The sequence below is a fragment of the Drosophila hydei genome, unplaced genomic scaffold, assembly GCF_003285905.1.
Source record: "Drosophila hydei strain 15085-1641.00,03,60 unplaced genomic scaffold, DhydRS2 tig00008124-arrow-arrow-pilon, whole genome shotgun sequence".
In the NCBI taxonomy this organism is placed as follows: Eukaryota; Metazoa; Arthropoda; class Insecta; order Diptera; family Drosophilidae; genus Drosophila; species Drosophila hydei.
Window position 1 is genome coordinate 1615890 of NW_022045834.1, and position 19547 is coordinate 1635436.

The window sequence follows — 19547 nt, forward strand, 5'->3', positions numbered from 1 at the left end:
TATTACTTTTATTATTAATTAACTCTAAGACATTGTTTATGAAGCTTTGCTTAGTTATAGTTTGCTTATACTTATATAAAATGTAGTTGTTAACTTTTGTTGTTTTCCTACGATCTTCTGCGATCACCTCGAGCTTAGGCTTCCACTCTGATCAGCTGCTGCTAGAAAAGAAAATTGATACTTTATACTTTAGCTGAAAGAATTTAATTAGAGTTCAAAGTTTCCAAAGTTCAATTTTGGTTTCAATCGCGCCTTATCTCCATCCTATTTTGAAGTGAATACACATATAAGCATACGAATGTACAGACAGTATATTTAGAATTCATTGAACCTTATAAGAACCTGATTATCACTGATCTATACGTTTTTGTTGGAGAAGTAAGCGCACATGACTTTGGTTTGGTAGAAGCTTTTTTTACTTTATCAGGTATATGTAGGGCTGCGGAATTTCTTGTCTATAATATAAATAAATCTTTCATAGCTCTATTATGTGTCCTTCATGAATTCTATAAGGATTTCTTTTACATTTTTAATTTAAGTCTTTTTCTCTCATAGATCAATCATAGATCTCTGATAGATCTCTTATAGATCTCTCCTAGATCTCACATAGATCTCTCCTAGATCTTTCATAGATCTCTCATAGATCTCTCCTAGATCTCTCATAGATCTTTCATAGATCTCTCATAGATCTTTCATAGATCTCTCATAGATCTCTCATAGATCTCACATAAATCTCTGATAGATCTCTCATAGATCTCTCATAGATCTCTCATAGATCTCACATAAATCTCTGATAGATCTCTCATAGATCTCTCATAGATCTTTCATAGATCTCTCATAGATCTTTCATAGATCTCTCATAGATCTCTCATAGATCTCACATAAATCTCTGATAGATCTCTCATAGATCTCTCATAGATCTCTCATAGATCTCTCATAGATCTTTCATAGATCTCTCATAGATCTCTCCTAGATTTCTCATAGATCTCTTATAGATCTCTCGTAGATCTTTCATAGATCTCTCCTAGATCTCTCATAGATCTCTCATAGATCTCTCATAGATCTCTCCTAGATCTCTCATAGATCTTTCATAGATCTCTCATAGATCTCTCATAGATCTCTCATAGATCTCTCAACGATCTCTCATAGATCCCTCAACGACCACTCATAGATCTCTCTTAGATCTATCAAGGACCACTCACCTTATCCTGAATTTCTTTTAACTTTTTGCTTCTCTCCTTGCGATCCATGTAACGCTGACCCCAGCGCAATCCCGCAAAGGCCAACGCAATGGCCGCCAGCATCCAGATGATTACCGAGCGTGAATCGAAGCGATCTGTGCGAATTCTGGGCCAGGTCAAAGGGGGCGTTAGAGTATACAGCTCGATGTTGGACTCTTGCGAGGACTTAATAGAAAGAATAATTGGTTGATTAATAGTTGATTATTTGTATCTCCATCAGAGACTTACCTTGCAGTCACAATCCGGCGGCGTCTGTTGCCTAGCCGCGCTCACATCGAGCAGCACAATGGAGCGATTCTGTTGACCATCAAAGCAATCGATGCCACGTATATTTAACAATTGCTGAACGCTCCAGGCGCTCAGCATGGGCCAGGAGCGGGCAAAGTTGAGTGCAGTGGGCGGTGTTCTAAGCATATGCTTGACCAGCCAGGAGCAGTTCCAGCGATTGTCCGACAGCTGGACTTGCTCAAAGAAGAGCAGACTGCTCAGATTGAGCGACTGCAGCCGATTCGAGCTAAGATCCACACGCAAAGCCAAACGGTTTAGACCAGGCGCCAATCGCTGCAACCAGCTAGCCTCATTCAGCAGATTTCTAGCCAGATTTAGCTGAGTTAAGTGTGTCAACTGCTGTAGCAGGCCAGGATGTAGTTGACTCAGTTGATTGTTCGATATGTCAATGTGCTTCAGCTGTCTGTTGCCATGCAGAAGATTCTCAGGCAGAGTTTTGAGCCGATTGTAGCTCAAATCAAGTTGGAATACGGCGCTCAGTGGGTGTAGAGCATCCACAGCGATGTGTTCTAAGCTGTTGTGGCTGACATTGATGCGCTGTGGGTTGAAGATAATATGAGATAAGATAAAATTTGTTATCTTTTAGGTTATATGGTAATATTGAATGCCTTTTATGGCTTCAATATATACTCTTCGGAGCTGTTGAAGCTGCTATCAAATGAGTGTGCTGGACAATCCTTGACTATCTTCCTTCAAAGAGGATCAGATAGATAGTCTGCCACCTGACGGCTGTAACATACAACAGGAAGCAAAAGATTGTGCGACGAAAAAAGATTTCCGAGGGGCGCAAAGGAGATTTCAAAAGTGATCTCCTTTGGTCGAACAATTCGTTTTTTCTGATGTATCTAAGAACTGTCCAGAAGTTCATCTAAATCTAAATCATAGAATCCTTGGATACTTTTATGGTCTCAGAACGTATACTTCCATTCATTATAGCCGTTGAGTTTATTCTGCCTTCGCTGATATCTAAGCATTCTTTGACACCTCCAAGGCCTTTAGAATACCACTAGGTCTCCCTCTCGGCTCTCACATCATCCACTGCTCACTTAACTCACCTCCAATGACTCCAGTCCTATGAAGCTATTGTTTTGAAGTTCCTTTAGCTTATTATAGCTCAAATCCAGAGCTTGCAATTCAAAGTTCTTGGAGAATCCTGAGGGTTGCAGCTGCTCCAGCGAATTCCTAGATAGATTGAGATGCACCAAGCGCGTTAGGCCAGCGTCTTTGAGGAATTTCAAATCAGCTAGGAGATTCTGTTCCAAGTGCAGCGAGCGCAAATGCGTGTTGCTCTCAAAGGAGGCAGCTTCCACTTGCTTAAGCTGATTGTGTTGCAAGCCCAAGCCCGAGAGCCGATGAAGACCATGAAAGTAGCTGGCTGCAATTAGTTGCAAATGATTATTATGCAACTGCAAGTGCTTGAGATGCGACAGATTATGAAAGCAATCCGGTTCCAGATGCTCGATACGATTGTGGCTTAAATTCAGCAGCTGCAAATTGGGATATTGCTCGAAGCCATGAGCTGGCAGGCGAATCAAAGCATTGAAGCTGATGTCGAGTGAGGTTAAGGCGGCCAACGGCTGCTCGGACCAGGCTTTAATCAGGCTCAAATTGTTGTTAGCCAACGAGAGGTGCTGCAAACGTGCCAAGCCATGCAGCGCATAGTCCTCCAAGGAATTTAGCTGGCTGTGCTCCAACTCGAGGCTGAGCAGCTGATTGAAACGCAAAAAGATCGCATTCTTCAGCTGCTGCTGCTCCAGCCTGCAGTTGTGCAGACGCAAGGTTGTTAGGCTTGTCACATTCCTCACTGCCTGCAGCTGGGTTGCATTGCAGTTGATCAACTGCAAGGATTGCGTGTGGCATGCCGCACAGTACAGCAGCAACAGCAACAGCAACGGCTTGGCCAACATTCCGCTTAAGACTGAAAAGTTGGATGCTGTAAGTGTCGCCGGCGTTGCCTTATCTCAATGCAGCTGCTCAGGTTGGCTGTCAGCGCGCATCAAGATTAGATTAATCAGCTAACCGACGGGCGAAGCTTAGTTACACATATTAATATATGGTTCAAATATTTGGACAGGTCAAACACAGCAGACGCGACTAGTCGCTTGAACACTAGAGACATGTGCTTCAGCAAATACAACCACTTGGATGCTCATACTACGCTCTAAAAATTGTAAAATTGTTGGAATGGACCATCTGTGCGGGATTCAGGGTATCTTCTAGTCGGACACTCTCCAGCTTTGATTGTAAATTGTGAAAGGGCTTAATACTCCAAATTGCATAGCATACATTGCTCGATTATATTTTATATATATGTTTCACATAGATATATATATAGATATAGATATATATATAGATATAGATATAGATATAGATATAGATATAGATATAGATATAGATATAGATATAGATATAGATATAGATATAGATATAGATATAGATATAGATATAGATATAGATATAGATATAGATATAGATATAGATATAGATATAGATATAGATATAGATATAGATATAGATATAGATATAGATATAGATATAGATATAGATATAGATATAGATATAGATATAGATATAGATATAGATATAGATATAGATATAGATATAGATATAGATATAGATATAGATATAGATATAGATATAGATATAGATATAGATATAGAGATATAGATATAGATATAGATATAGATATAGATATAGATATAGATATAGATATAGATATAGATAGATATAGATATAGATATAGATATAGATATAGATATAGATATAGATATAGATATAGATATAGATATAGATATAGATATAGATATAGCTCTCGCTCTCGCTCCTCGCTCTCGCTCTCGCTCTCGCTCTCGCTCTCGCTCTCGCTCTCGCTCTCGCTCTCGCTCTCGCTCTCGCTCTCGCTCTCGCTCTCGCTCTCTCTCTCGCTCTCGCTCTCGCTCTCGCTCTCGCTCTCGCCTCTCGCTCTCGCTCTCGCTCTCGCTCTCGCTCTCGCTCTCGCTCTCGCTCTCGCTCTCGCTCTCGCTCTCGCTCTCGCTCTCGCTCTCGCTCTCGCTCTCGCTCTCGGCTCTCGCTCTCGCTCTCGCTCTCGCTCTCGCTCTCGCTCTCGCTCTCGCTCTCGCTCTAGCTCTCGCTCTCGCTCTCGCTCTCGCTCGCTCGCGCTCGCTCATCGCTCTCGCTCTCTGCTCTCGCTCCTCGCTCTCGCTAGCTCTCGCTCTCGCTTCTCGCTCTCGCTCTCTCTTCGCTCTCGCTCTCGCTCTCGCTCTCGCTCTCCTTCGCTCTCGCTCCTCGCATCTCGCTCTCGACTCTCGCTCTCCGCTCTCGCTCTCGCTCTCGCTCTCGCCTCTCGCCTCGCTCTCGCTCTCGCTCTCGCTCTCGCTCTCGCTCTCGCTCTCGCTCTCGCTCTCGCTCTCGCTCTCGCTCTCGCTCTCGCTCTCGCTCTCCCGCCTGCTCCCCTCCGCCTACGCGGCTCGACTAGTAGATACCCTGAGCCCTGCGAAGAGCTGATATTTCAATGTATGAGCTCTGCTAGGCTTAAGCTGCAGACTGCAGTATGGGAACTTAATTGTGGAATAACTTCCTTTCTAGCTAGACTTTCTTACTTGCCAAAGCAAAGTCTCTAATATTTTTGGGAAGAAGGCAGATATACAAAATCTCTGTAAACATTACAGAAACCTCCACAGTAAATCTGAAGTCTCTAGTATTTGCAGTATCTAAGCTACACTTAAAAAACGAAGCTAAATGATCTATTCTTATCGATAATTATGAAATAAGCTGGTTTATCGAAAAACAAAATTTTAATCTCGAACGTGACATAACATTTCAAATATTAAGTCTCTAGCTTCCAAGAAATTCTCAGACTCAGCTCGCTCTATAGTTACTGTCAAGCCTTCCTTTGCCAAATAAATACATTTTCACAAAACAAACAGACCCCAAATTCCCTTAAACAATGTGTTCAGGGTATACAAGTGCAAGTAGAAGCTATAGAGGCATGAATAAGTGAACAATTGTATGTTGAGCCTTAGGGAACCCTAATAGGTTATAATTGCCTTTCGGTTGAGCTGAGTCAACTGCTGTAAGCTCACACGATTTGAATAGCTCATATTTATTACTCGTAATATTATATCAACTTTATAATATGCAAAAGTACTTAGTGGTTGCGATCGTGCCACTGTGTGGGCTTATCTACACTGAAAAAAAAAATCAATTAAATATAATTAAATATTTATTATGTGCCTGATGCGCACTGAGAGTTTTCTTTGAGTGTAAATGATTTATGAAATTTTAATGCGAATAATTATGCATAAAATTATTTAGTTTAGTTCTCAAGTGAATGCTCAGTGAAGCAATTGCCATATTTTGTATAATTATGCTTAACCAAAGTAAAGAGATTTATAAGTGCCTGTATTTAGTTTTGCTTCTGTTGGTTTTACGAAATACTAACGGTACAAGTATATGTACCACATGGCAATATGCATCGGCGGTAGGTGAAATTCATAAATAAAATCAAAGAGGATATAAAATATCTCTATCTAACTTGATTTAGGAAGCAAACTATATGCCCGTTCTGATTGCAAGCCGTTGTCCCGACACGACTTCCAGCCGAAGTGCACGCAAATGCAATATGGATTGTCCGCCAAATAGCAATTGCTCAATTCTGGAAATATGCGACTTGGATATCGATAATCAGACAGATAAGCCCCAAACTAAAGATAAACTGGAAGCTATGATAAGCGCTGAGGAAGTGGAAACTGAATTCGATTCACTTGGCATAGTCTTATATGTCACAGCCGGCCTAGCTTTGGTCGCACTCATTATTATTTTGATAGTTTATTTAAAGATGTTGCGTTCTAGACGAAGCAGTGAAAAAACAACACATGTTGAACACACAGGTTGAATATATATTACAGATAAATTTATAATTTATATTTATTCTAAAATATTTCTCATAATTGTTATGGCATTTTGTATGTGTCATGAGCTGATATCAATATGGTTTAAATTCTTTTGAATGACAATAGAATATTATATTTTTGAATAGTAAAACTTTTTTTTATAACTTATAGTGTTTCTTAACGGAGTGTAAAAAATATTGAGGATCTTTTAATTATGTAAACTAAAGAGCTGCCTATTTAAAGAACTAAAACATAATTATAATGAATATAATTTTAAAATTTTCAAAGAAATAAAAGCAAGTAGCCAGTAAATTGAGATCTTCGTTGATCTATTTAAATGTTTGGTAAATAAAGTTAGCTATAATTCTTATATATATACGAGCATTGTCAGCCGCTATAATTATGAATATATATATAGCTACCACAAGCATTTATTACATAGTCTAGATTGTTAGTTAGGCTTATCGAATTTTTATTATTATCAAGTTATCGATTTTTATCGAAAATTTCGTCATTCTAATCATTCATCTATTCCCATTTAAAGTGTATTCAGGGTATACAATATATATATTTATATTTATATATAAAAACAGAAGTAAAAATAAATATATGCGGTTGTCGTTTAGTTAGCAATGCTTTGTAATAATTTAGTTCTTTGTTGGCCTTTGCATCTGCAAGTCGCAAAAGAAGTGTAAAGTCTGGTAAACAAAAGTAAAAATGAGAATGCTTAACTCTCTAAGCAAAATACTTTTACTCATGGCCATTTGCGAGGCAATGAGTGAGGTACAGCAAAATGAATGCATAACCAGTGTATATTCGGTGCGTATCAAGCTGTCTCATATATATACGTATATCTACATAAGTCACTTTTCTTAGTTAAGTGCTTCGAGAGTAGTTCTCAAGTGCAGCGAAGGTTGCGTGGGCGTCGTCCCAGACTGTGTGCCCCACTGTATTAACGGTTGCCCGCCGCACAGCGTATGCCAGCGACCGAATTTCTGTGCATGTAATCCGGGCTATATTATCAATGAGACGAATCCCGATGTCTGGCCCAGTCTGATGAGTTGCAAATCCGCCTGTGAGCCGAATTGCCCAGATCATAGCCATTGCGTGGCCCATAATCAATGTAAATGTGACAAGGGCTTCAGGGCGAACGCCGTCGATCCAAATGCCGTGCCCAGTTTGCAGAGCTGCAAAGCGCAAACGACGCAACTACAGCTGCTTGTCTATGCACTCTTGGGATGCTGCTTCCTATTTATCACAATTGCTGTTATTTCGATAATTGTAAAAAGGATTAAGGTCAACAAACTTGCGATATCTACGGATGCCTCACGAAGTTCTTGGTAGTCTTCATTTGCCTCGTATTCAGAAAATAACCATTGGTAAATTAAATTTCTATACTATTCTATACTATACTATATTTTACTATATTATTATTATGGATTTCAGAAATTCCAATTAGTTATTAACATGCGCAATTCTTATTGAATTTATCGTTCTTAAAATATTTATGCGTCATCTAAAAAATATTTTAAAAATAAATTTAAAAAATTTTAAGAAGCATTTAATATTCAAAGTATTTTCCAAGCATATTTATCAGCTTATAGTAATATTCAGAATATTTCAAAATATTTAAAATATTTTATATATATATAAATATCTTTAATTATATATAGACAAATATTTATGATATTTATTTATTAAAAGAATTTATTAAAAATATTTCTGCTAATTGTATATCTTTACTGAAAGAATTTGTTACAAATATTTCTCAAATTAAACCATGAATACTTAACACAATAAAATAATGAATACTTAACATATTTTCCAAGCCTTTTATCGCTTATGAATTTATATAATATATTAAAAAAGGTCTCAAAATATAAACGAACTATCGCTCCTTTTTTTTCAAATTATTTATGATTTTCTCCACTTCAAAGTAATCCCTATCAGCTATTATGCACTTGTGCCAACGTCTTTTTCAATTCCAGAAATACGTCAAAAACTCATTGCTTGTAATCTTACTCAGCTTCGCTTCCGTCGCCGTCTTTATCTACTCAAGCATAGCGCAGCTTAACTTTAGTTTCGGGAGCAGCAAAAAGTCACTGGGAGTCAATTCTGCGGAATACGATGGCTGCTGAGTTATCAGTATTTTGTTTTTGGCCAACAAATTTGATACAGAATCTTTGGTCCACTTTTTTGACTAGGCCAAAAGTGAAGTCGAGCCAAAACACGTCCAAGCAAAAGAGATGCCAAAAAATAACTGAGTATTCACAATGGCATAAGTGGGGAAAAGAAAAAAAAAAAAAAAAAAAAAAAAAAAATATATATATATATATATATATATATATATATATATATATATATATATATATATTTTTTTTTTTTTTTTTTTTTTTTTAAATATATTTTTAAAATAAAGAAATATTATATAGAAATATTATATATATATATATATATATATATATATTATTTAAATTAAATTAATATAAGTATATATATATATATATATATATACTTATATTAATTTAATTTAAATAATAAATAAAGTTATTTTCTCTTCTTTGTAGATATATATAAATATAAATAAAATTAATAAAATTAAAATATTCTTTATTAAGAAAACTATATACATTTTTAAAAAATCTTTGAAAGTCAAAAAAACACCAACTCACTCGCTTGAACAACGTTTGCCAATTATTCAGATGAAGTTAAACGTATTTAATATTAATATATCAATATAATTTGCATGCGAAATGACTTTATTTAATTTTAAAAATAAAATATTCACCAACATTCATGTTAAAAGAGAGTTGCAAATGTAATATATAAAAATATATATAAAAATATATAAATATGTAAATATATGCAAAATTTACTTCAATTAAAATATATGCAACCAGTTTAATTCCTCTCGTGTTCAGCTCGTTCAACGTTTTATTTGTTGTTGTGTGTATGTATTATGGGTTTTACCTGCATTCAGCTTAACGTATTTGCCAAATGCGGCTTCCGTTTGAAAAGCCGCAGGTTCAAATGCACTTAGCCAACACTGGTTGGCAGACTGGCAGGCAGGCAAAATGGGAAGCAGACAGATTGAAGCGATTATGACTATACAAATTTGCTTGTTGCCGCAATTGTAATGTTTATTAATTTGGATTTTGAGCCAGTGCCAAGTTTTGGCCAGCATAGCGAACGAGAGAGATAGAGAGAGAGCATGGCTGGCAAAAAGTACGCCACAAACTAATTGAAATTGATATAAATGGGCCAGGCAAAAACAAGAGCCCTCCTTAGCACAGCGCCAGATATATACGTATGCAACATGCAGTGTGCCCTGTGGCTGTAAACCATAAGCTGGCAAGCACATACACACATGTTACATATGCGGCTTTTAAGTGATGTATAGATAATTGCATAAGCAAAAATTTGTTTGCAATATTTCATTGAGCGTTTAGTCGAACTAAATCAGTTGCAGATTAGACGGCTTAAGATTTAAATGAACTGTATTTGATGGATGTATTTTACCTTGAATTGCAGTCATCTGAAGAATATGTGTATACACGCTCAGTCTCAGCTACGAGCTGAACATGATTTCATATATATTCTCAAGGTAATCTTGCCTTCTTCTCCCAAGTATATCTTTAAGAGGTAGTAATATGAAACTTGCCTTCAATTCGTCATAGGACAATAAAGTTTAAAAAAAAAACCAATGATTTCTATCAATTTCTATATCATATATTTGAGTCGGTTCAAATTTATGTATGTCTATATCTTGGCATTGATCTAGAAAATGCCTAGAAAAAAGACGCTCGACAATCGAAGTAGCTCTTGTCCTCCGATAGGCCCTTTCCTCTAAGTTTTTTACTTGACTCATCGTTGGCTTCCAGCCAGAGCTTCAGTTCATCGGGTATATCTGGTCGCTGGGCGGTGTCTTTAAACATGGGCACTAAATCGAAAACGTTGTAATTGATGAATAAATGCTTGGAGAGAGCAATGGCATGCACAAATCCAGTGAAAAGCGAGACAAACTGTTGCTCGAAGTACATGGCCTTGTCGTCCCACCAGATGAGCCTTGTGTCTACTTTGTACGGTTGGAAGAGAGGTAAGAAGCGTCGATATCTGATAGTCGTAGCGCTAATTATTATAGAGCCGCCACTCTGACACACAATGTTGTACACATCGGTTGTTATATAGTAGTGAATATTCGCGAAATTCAGATCGCGCAGATATCGTGCGTTGTTCATGTGCCGCAAATAGATGTCCACATCTTGTGTCGTACAAATGCCATAGATGGTTGTCTTATCAGTTATCGTGTGCCTTGTGTTGAACAGACGCACCATCAGCAGTGTGAGCCCACAGCGTATAAAGTAGTTCATATCCAGGATGGCGTACAGAAACAACAGCAGGATAATGGCGTCATATTGCAGTAGATGCCTCTTCTCGCTAAGCGCGACAGAACTTCAAGTGGCTATAGAACCATATTTGAACAGAACGTTTGAAAAACAAATTTTAAAAAAGTGTTAGTGTGTTGAGCTTTGTATGCTCCGTTTTGAAAAAAATATCTTTGAGGTAAAAAGTTTATCTTGATTAACTTGGTTACTGAAAACATTTGACAGACAAAACAAAATAAAAAACATTAAATATAAAAATCCAAAACTTCATAAATGTGAAGAAAACCAAAATATACAAATATAAAATATACATATATATATTACTATATAAAAATACAAAATATATAGATATAGAAATAAAAAAATACAAAAATGTAGATTTAGTTAATTTATTTAATAGAATAAAACAAAATAATTCAGACAACATTTTATTATGTAATTATATAATTAAAGTAAATATTATTATAAAATTAAAATAAATGTGATTTCCAAATGCCAAACTTACCCCACTTTAGTTCTAGTATATTTCTTGAATAATTTAAATTAAATATTTTACGCATTCACGTCCGCAATTCGATTTATCAACTTGAAAGCTTTTTTATTGTGCAACTATTAAAAACCTGATTGCAAAGTGAAGTCAACAAATACACGCGCACACACACTTTGTCAGGCTCAGATTGGGCACAAATTACGCATACGCTGCGTTGGCCAACTCGTGCACGCGTGCAGTCAGCGTATTGTCAAACGTGGTTATATGTGACAGAGTTGCTGTTGTAGCTTTTGCTGCCGCTGCTGTTGACTGTTGCTTAATAATATTTTGCTGCAGCAGTTGCTGTCCGCAATATATATATATATATATATATATATTTGGTCTGTTGCGCTGTTTTTGATGCGTCGCGGCGAAAGATAATTCAATTTTCATGGCCAGCGAATGCGAAATGGATTTTTAAATTGCGCTGCAATTGGACAGGCAACAGGGTGCAGCTAACAGCAAGAACAACAACACCAACAACAACTAAAAGGATGAGCTGACCACGCCCACAGTTTGACTTCGAAATGACAAATTTAATATGCAGTCCTTGATGCTAACGTTTTGTTTGTTTGCTCGCCTCAACTGCAGTTGGTTGAGGATAAAAAAATGGAATAAGAAGGGAACTTGGCAAATGCCAGACTCAACGTCAGGCAGCATACAACTAGACAACTTAAAGGGGGCAAGCTACAGGGTATGAAGGGGGCTCAACTCCTTTTTTATTTGTACACTTTATATGGCTGTGCAGAGTGGTGCCTGTCTGTGTGTTGGCTCCATATGTCTGCGGATCAGAGTGCCAGACGGAGGCGGGCAGAGACTGAGAAAGAGATAGATGGAACTATGCAGCTCGTATTAAAATATTTTTGTGCATATTTCAGCTGCCAAAATTATTACAATTTAGTTCCGCAAAATAAATTTGCCTTTGCCTGCTTATTTGCTTCCATATTATACATATATTTTACCATATTTTTCTCTCTCACATTTTTACTTGAGCGTTTTTCTGTTGCCTTGGAATGAGCATAGAGTGCCAAAAAAAAAATAAATAAATATGTACTCATTTTGTGTTATTTAGCTTGAAGTTGTTTAAAGTTAAACTCGCAGCAAAGTGAATTTTGATTGGCATTCAATTTGGGCACTAGGAAGTTAGTTGTTGAAATAGAAATAAGAATTTACTGAATTAGTGAGAGAGAAAGAGAGAGAGAGAGAGATAGAGAGATAAAGAAAGCGAGTGAGAGAGAGATGCAGAGAGAGGCAGAGACCTAGAGATATATATATACAGAGAGAGAGAGAGAGAGAGAGCGACAGAAAGAGAGAGAGCGAAGAGAGAGAGAGGGGGACAGAGAGAGTCACAGAGAGATAGAGAGGGAGAGAGAAAGGCGAACAGAGACAGATATAGCGATAGATAGAGAGAGACAAAGAAAGTGGGGGAGAAAGAGCGCGAGAGAAAAAGAGCCAGAGCCAGAGGAAGAGCCAAAGAGAGAAAGAAAGAGAGGGACAGAGATAGAGTGAAAGAGCTAAAAGAGATATAAGGACAGAGAAAGAGTGTAACAGAGAGAAAGACACACTGAGTGTCAGAGAGAGAGAGAGTCAATGGAAATGTCAGAGAGACAGATAAAGTCAGATAAAGAGTCGGAGAGAGATAGATAAAGAAAAAATCAAAAGAGAGAGAAAAAGATACGAAGATAAAGAAAGTGGAGAGAGAGAGAAACATTAAACTAATTGTTTCTCTTTGTCTATATTTTTATAACGTTATACATTATTTTCTCTACAGATTTTCTTGCTACAGCGCATATTTCCATTCATTTGTCAGCTATAGAAAAACTGCTAGCTTTAGAGTTTAGTACAATTGGCTTAATGAATTATTCAGTTTATGAATTGTGCTTTTCTTTGGCTGAGATCCTGCTGCTGCTGATGCTGCTCGTGTTTGTATTATGTAACGTGTTGCTTTAACCTCTAATTGCAGTGCTGGCCAAGTGGGCCCTTGGCGAATCCAGCACGAAATATATATATAGAACTCGAGACTGCTTTTCCGTATAGGATCTTCTGCTCCGTTTTGGCTTTTCAATTTTAATAGAATTTTTGCCTGCCTATTGCAACAATGGCTAAAAAAATAAAAAGCAGCAGTAACTGTGGCTGAGCATAACATACAACTTTAATTGTATTTTGAGCGTAGCTTCAAGCTAAAGGGGTATATTAGTTTGTCGAAAAATTTACCAAATTAAACTTTGATGCCTTTAAACTTATTTTATTCAAGTTATATATGCATTTGCCTTTTGCTTTACTTAAAGATTTTTTGATTTCAAAAATAATATTTAAGATAAATTTTTTTCTAAAACTTCTGTTTGGTGCAATTTTTTTAGTTTATTCCATTTTAAATTTATTATCACATCATATTAATCACTTGTGAATGCACTAGTCGGAAAGCTTTTAAAAATCAATTTACAGGGTATCTTATAGTCAATAAGCTTTAATTAAGCTTATAGAACTAACGTCTTTTTACTTATAACGTATTTAGGTATATTAATTTTCTACTAGTACGTTATATCTTTTTCCAAAATGTACTGGGTATTTACTAGTCGAATATCTTTTATATAGATATATGCAAAAATTAGTCTCTGTTTCATATCAATCTTAGTTTTAAAGAACCTTAAGTTCCAGCTAGCTTAATCACCTCTTCTCTTTTTTTACAGGGTATCTGAAAGTCAAATGTATGACCAGAAAATCTTTCTTTAAAGTTTCATTTTCTATTTTTGGCTTTTCAGTGCTTCTTTGACGTCTTGCAGCAACAAAAAATGTCTAAAGTTTTCATTACAGGAAACACTGGACTGCGTTTAGTTTGTGTTTCCTTTTGCCAGTCAGCCTTGTATGTGAGTGTGTGTTTGGTATTGTGTGTGTGCGTGTGTGTGTGCTTATTTATTTGGTGTGCAACAAAAATTCGGCATTGTGAACAATGAAAGAGAAATGTGAATGTAAAACGAAACATAGACGTGGACGAGTGAAAGAGTGAAAGAGTTTAGGGGCGATGGCACATGGCATGCAGCATGGCTAGTCCGGATGGACGCCTGACTTTACCGTTATGCTACATAGAGCCAAACTGTTGAGCGACTAACGCTTTTCCGCCTGCCGCACGCATCTCATACACTTGCCGGCAGGCGCTATGCTGGCAAATGTGTGTGGCAGATGCAATCGGCTCAGCTCTTAGGATGCTTGGAGAGCTGGTTTCACATATATTTATAGGAAAGAAATCTATAAATTATATATATATATTTGTATATAATATAATTAAATTAAATTTATGTTTAGAGAAAGAAAAGTCAGAAAATTAATTTTTAGTCTTAAATTTATCTTTTTTATATTTTGTTTTATTTTGAGAAATACATTTTGTTTATTTTTTCTTAAATTTACTTACTTTACTTACTCAACTTTAAACCCATAACACAAAATTTGACAATAATTAGCCTTCCTTTATTTATTTGCCAATAAAGAAGTTAATGTATGGAAAATGTGTTGGAATTTTAAGGTTTTCTGATATCATGAATAAACGAGACAATTAATTAAGCTTTATTCTGCTCTCAAATTGATTAAAAATATATTACCAATATGGGATTTCAATACATTATTGAAGTATTTAACCAAAAAATAAACCAAGAAATACTTTCAAACAGTATGACATTAATGCAAATACCCTAAAATACCCGGGCTGGCAAATAACAGTTGCATGGAATATATAGATTTTTCTATATTATTTAATGATTTCTGTTTTCATTTTGTAATTTACATTCGATATTTTTAATGGATGGAAATCTTTGAATTATAGCAAAATGCTTCCATTGGTCAAAGGTTTTCTTGTGCAGTGTATTCAAACGTCGGCGTACAGCTTAGCCAACTGTTTCTTGTTGCATTTAATTTAATTTTTGCTGCTCTTCGGCTGCAGGATTTCGCTGCCTTTTTGCTCTCTTTTTTGGCTGTGTGGCCAGGCTTCATTTCGCTTTTGGGTTTTGTATTTCAATTTCTTGCTGTTGCTGCTACTGCTGCTCTGCTGTTGCTGCAATTCGTGTGCACTTTTTGGGCGTTGTTTTAATTGCTGCTGACAACGAAACTTTCAACGCAAAATCAGAGTCATGTTTCGCTCGTCCAATGTTGGGGTGCATTTAAATTCGTGTTGGCCAAAAAAGAACTGATTGAATAATCGACGTAATTTTCATGGCTTAACGTGGCCGAAAAATGGAAATTAAATTGAGTGCAACTAGAGTCAGTTAGCTGGTCGTTCACATGCCTTATTCAGACAATCTCCTATGCAAATCCTCATCAAAGCTCACTAAAGCATTTCACTTTATTTATTTACTGTCGGTTTGTTTGATTTGCGGCTAGAAACATGTGAGAAAGGCAGCTTAATTTATTTACCTGAGCTACTGCTGCTCCTGTTGCTGCTATTGAAGTTTTGTTAACATGCAATTTGAATTTAAAATACGTTTCTAATTGAAGTTTTGCATTATAGTAATTAAGATATTACGAATTTATACACTCACTTAAAGTGAAGGAATAAAATCAAAGGCTAAGAAATATTCACAGAATTTTTTTTTCATTTGTTTTAGTGCAAGTTCTGATATTTTTAATATTAATTAAAATACATCTGCATTTACGTTTATTTATTTAAATCATTTTCACACTCCCTCCCCATCTGTACCTATATCTATATCTATATCTATATCTATATCTATATCTATATCTATATCTATATCTATATCTATATCTATATCTATATCTATATCTATATCTATATCTATATCTATATCTATATCTATATCTATATCGAATTCTATATCTCAGTATCTGAGTATCTATGTATCTAAGTATCTAAGTATCTGAGTATCTAAGTATGTAAGTATCTAAGTATCTAAGTATCTATCTCAATATTTATATGTGTTTGTGTCTTCTCCTGCATAAGTATATATATCTTAGTAGCCATATCGAAGTATCTATATCTCTATGTATTTCAATCTTATCTCTATCTTTAACTCATATATGTCTCTTCAAGAGGTGTATTCAGGTGAATCAAAAATCTTTTATTGCATGTCAATAGGCGTTACACTTATACAGAGCGGCTTCAACCGCAGTTCAGCAAATTGTTCACGTCTGTCAGTTGGCTCATTTGTGGAATTAATTGCGATACGTTTGCTGTGCGTATTTCACTCAATGTGAAATGTAAAATGCGATAAGCAACGTTTGGCATAATTTTTATGCCGAAACACGTATTTTTTTTGTTGCATTGGCTGCTTGATTCAATGTATGCTGTCGATAAGCCCGCTGCCATGTAGACAGGACGACAAGGCAAGGACGAAGAACAGACGCACATTGTAGCGCCACACTTTGTCGACTTTAATCCGCAGCTCACGTCGAGTCAGGCAGGCGAGCGAAGTGGTTTGAGTGGGCCAGGAAGTGCAGCTCGCTGTGCTGTCATGTAATAAGTGCCAGCTTCCATTCAGTGGGCGTGGCACCTGAACATTTTCCATTACGCGCCAACTTTAATGCAATAATCCTCAACGTCGAACGCACGGACGAGTTGATAACAATTTCAATTTTTATGACAAGTCAACTTGCAACGGAACAAGGCGAAACGAACTCTCCTCCTCGGCTTACTCGCACTGCGGCCAAGCAATGGCCGCCACTGCCCGTGGCAGTAATACCAACTGCAACAGCAACAGCTACAGCTAACGTAAAATGCTCGCATAGCCACAGAACAAATACTCTAGCTGCTAAATGAGTCGTTTCTATATGGCTATTGGAAACTGTGAAGGCATTAGAAGACAACGCAATGCTGATAGTCTGATTGGTTGATTTCTTATTATTAAAATAATTATAAATTTATTGCTTATTGTCAAGTGAGTGCTACGTCTAAGCGAAAACTGCATTATTTATTATTTAATATCTAGCTTGAGCTATGAGAACAACTGTGAGAAGAAATTAAATAGTTTGAGTACAAACAAATTTAGTCACTTGAACAGTTCCTTTGAGAGCTGTGAGAGTAGCTTAAATATATTGTATAATTAAGTCTATAGCTTTGACTTTTAGCTCAATTTGCTTTATAAAATTCCTAATTATTGAACTGATATTCAAGAATCTTTTCATACTTAGCCAAAAGCTGCAAGATTCTACATATGCTTGGCCCAAGCCTCTGAACTCAACTCAGCTCATCAGGCAAATAAATAATAAATAAAATAAATCAACTTTAGTATTTGTATTGTCAACTTGAATAGCAGCATCCATGTACTCCCACTGTTAGTGTATATTTATGGACAACAAGAACAACAACAAATAATAACATGACCGATTGCACCATTACCGTTGCCGTTGCCAACACTCGTCTCAACTGCATGGTTCGTCTGACTGAGCCATCGCGTTATGATTTATTGGCGTGCAACACGAGCTTTCTGTGTCTGTGTGTGTGTGTGTGTGCACTCAGCCATTTTTATGTGTGCAGCGAATGGCGAGGGAAGCAGCAGGGCAGCGACTGCAGCTGCTGGTATATCATTCGCACGGCTGTCAACAATTTTTGGGCTACGGCCAGGATTCAATGCATACGAGATACATTCATGGCCTGGTCCTTACGGAGGGGACGCACTTAATTGCTAGAGAAAAACCGAATGCGGCTAGTGTAGCTAACATAAATTGGCCAAATGGTGTTTTCGAGCAGTCGCATCGGTGACTGTGATGCTGATATAGGTAGATATTAGTTGATGAATATAATATTTGATTTCTAACAGAAGATTTGTATTTATTCTTATATGTTTCTCTATATATATTTGGTAATGTGTATCTATATTTCCATATAGCAGATATATATATTTATGTTCATTTTTTTTCAATTTTTTATACCCAATAAAATAGGAATTCAATTTAATTGCTGTAAGTTTTCTAAAAGACTATATATTATATTAATATATTGAATATATTAATCATATGCTCCGTTTACAAATATTCTTGTCTTCAGAACGTCAACTTCTAAGCGTTTCCATTTCAGTAGTCAAACTAGAATAATTTAATATTGATTTGCATAGAGTTATATCAGCTTTAGAGATATTTGTGTTAAATATTACGCATACGTCCAGTAGTATAGACTTTTTCAAACTGTAAATAAACGAATTTTAAGCGATTTTTTCAACTGCATAATATTCTACCACTCCCAAAAGAAAATCAAATATTTTATTTAAAATTTAAAGAAAGCTCTCTTTTTCTCTCTTTCATATAAAATAAATATATCAAGCATACGCCAGGGAGTGCGCGCTAGAAATTGCAAGAAAAAATTTGTACAAATTATTTTAAGCTCTTTAGACTCTTTCGGTGCTTTTTTCGTAGTTCACTTACAATTTGCTGACCATGGCTGCTGCTGTTAATTTTAGGCATCCGTGTCCTCGACACACATTTCAGCCGTGATTTCGGGTCGAGAGTCACGAAATCAATTGGCAAAGTGAATAAGCAAAAGTGAGAGCGCAGCCAAAGCAAATTGTTTGCAATTTGCATAAATTATCAGCCTGGCAAATTGGAACCGAGCGCCACCAAATGCACCAAATTGAAACAATGAAGCCGCCATTTGTATTGCACTGAAAGGCAAATAGCGGCGGAAGAGTTACAAGAACTGCCTCCCCTTTTGGCGTGTCGGCGTGCTTCAATAAAATGTCGCCGACTTTGCTTCAATTTGCGACAATTTTCGCGTCTTCAGCCATGCTGGCAGCCTGGCTGCAGTTGCAGCATTTTGTGTGAAGGACTCTTGCAAATGGCTCGTGAAATCAGGCAGAGTTACGCCCACTGCCCCTGCTTGGCGGCATATTGACAAAAAGACCCAAACGAACGTTCTAAAAATAAAGCGAAAAGTCTTTTGCGTTAGATTTTTCGCTTTATTTTTTTCTATTTTCTTTGCCTGTTTTATTTATTTTCTTTCCGTTTCTTTTTTTTTTTTGTTGGCTGTGCCGGAGTCTGCTCTAAATTGCACTTTATTTGCGGTTTGTTGATTTTATTGCACAACTTTGTTTACAATTCTGCTTAAATTTCATTACACGATCCCAGTGAAACGAACCAAACGAATCGAGCAGCGAGAGAGAGAGAGAGAAGCGCAAGGCTTGCTTGGCGGACATTCAAAATGAATGACGAAACCTTGATATGAATTAATATTTGAGCAGTGGCCAATCCAAATGCCAAGTGGACCAGATTTTGG

General features: G+C 36.6%; 3 protein-coding genes across 3 annotated transcripts; 1 reads left to right on the forward strand and 2 right to left on the reverse strand.

The window, feature by feature from the left end:
• Positions 1 to 40: 40 nt before the first annotated feature.
• Positions 41 to 3436, reverse strand: LOC111600389 (insulin-like growth factor-binding protein complex acid labile subunit). The gene is made up of 4 exons (XM_023316465.2): positions 2585 to 3436; positions 1470 to 2066; positions 1203 to 1406; positions 41 to 161 (listed from the first exon to the last, which is right to left on the reverse strand). The coding sequence occupies exons 1-4, from the start codon at positions 3434 to 3436 to the stop codon at positions 135 to 137; spliced, it is 1680 nt and encodes a 559-aa protein (XP_023172233.2). The 3' UTR covers positions 41 to 134.
• Positions 3437 to 7150: 3714 nt separating this feature from the next.
• LOC115483395 (protein kinase C-binding protein NELL2-like) lies at positions 7151 to 7765 on the forward strand. The gene is made up of 2 exons (XM_030225175.1): positions 7151 to 7240; positions 7298 to 7765. The coding sequence occupies exons 1-2, from the start codon at positions 7178 to 7180 to the stop codon at positions 7763 to 7765; spliced, it is 531 nt and encodes a 176-aa protein (XP_030081035.1). The 5' UTR covers positions 7151 to 7177.
• Positions 7766 to 10209: 2444 nt separating this feature from the next.
• On the reverse strand, positions 10210 to 10791 carry LOC111600340 (protein THEM6-like). The gene has a single exon (XM_023316404.2). It carries the CDS (start codon positions 10789 to 10791, stop codon positions 10210 to 10212), a length of 582 nt encoding a protein of 193 aa, XP_023172172.2.
• Between the last annotated feature and the right edge of the window lie 8756 nt (positions 10792 to 19547).

Bases quoted from the DNA above. Each gene is read 5' to 3' on its own strand.
- LOC111600389 (XM_023316465.2), bottom strand. From the start codon at position 3,436: ATGTTGGCCAAGCCGTTGCTGTTGCTGTTGCTGCTGTACTGTGCGGCA. The intron at 2,067-2,584 runs GTGAGTTAAGTG...TTCAACCCACAG, and splicing joins TAGGACTGGAGTCATTGGAG to CGCATCAATGTCAGCCACAA. The intron at 162-1,202 runs GTGAGTGGTCCT...TTTCTTTTCTAG, and splicing joins TAAAAGAAATTCAGGATAAG to CAGCAGCTGATCAGAGTGGA.
- LOC115483395 (XM_030225175.1), top strand. From the start codon at position 7,178: ATGGCCATTTGCGAGGCAATGAGTGAGGTACAGCAAAATGAATGCATA. The intron at 7,241-7,297 runs GTGCGTATCAAG...CACTTTTCTTAG, and splicing joins GCATAACCAGTGTATATTCG to TTAAGTGCTTCGAGAGTAGT.
- LOC111600340 (XM_023316404.2), bottom strand. From the start codon at position 10,791: ATGAACTACTTTATACGCTGTGGGCTCACACTGCTGATGGTGCGTCTG.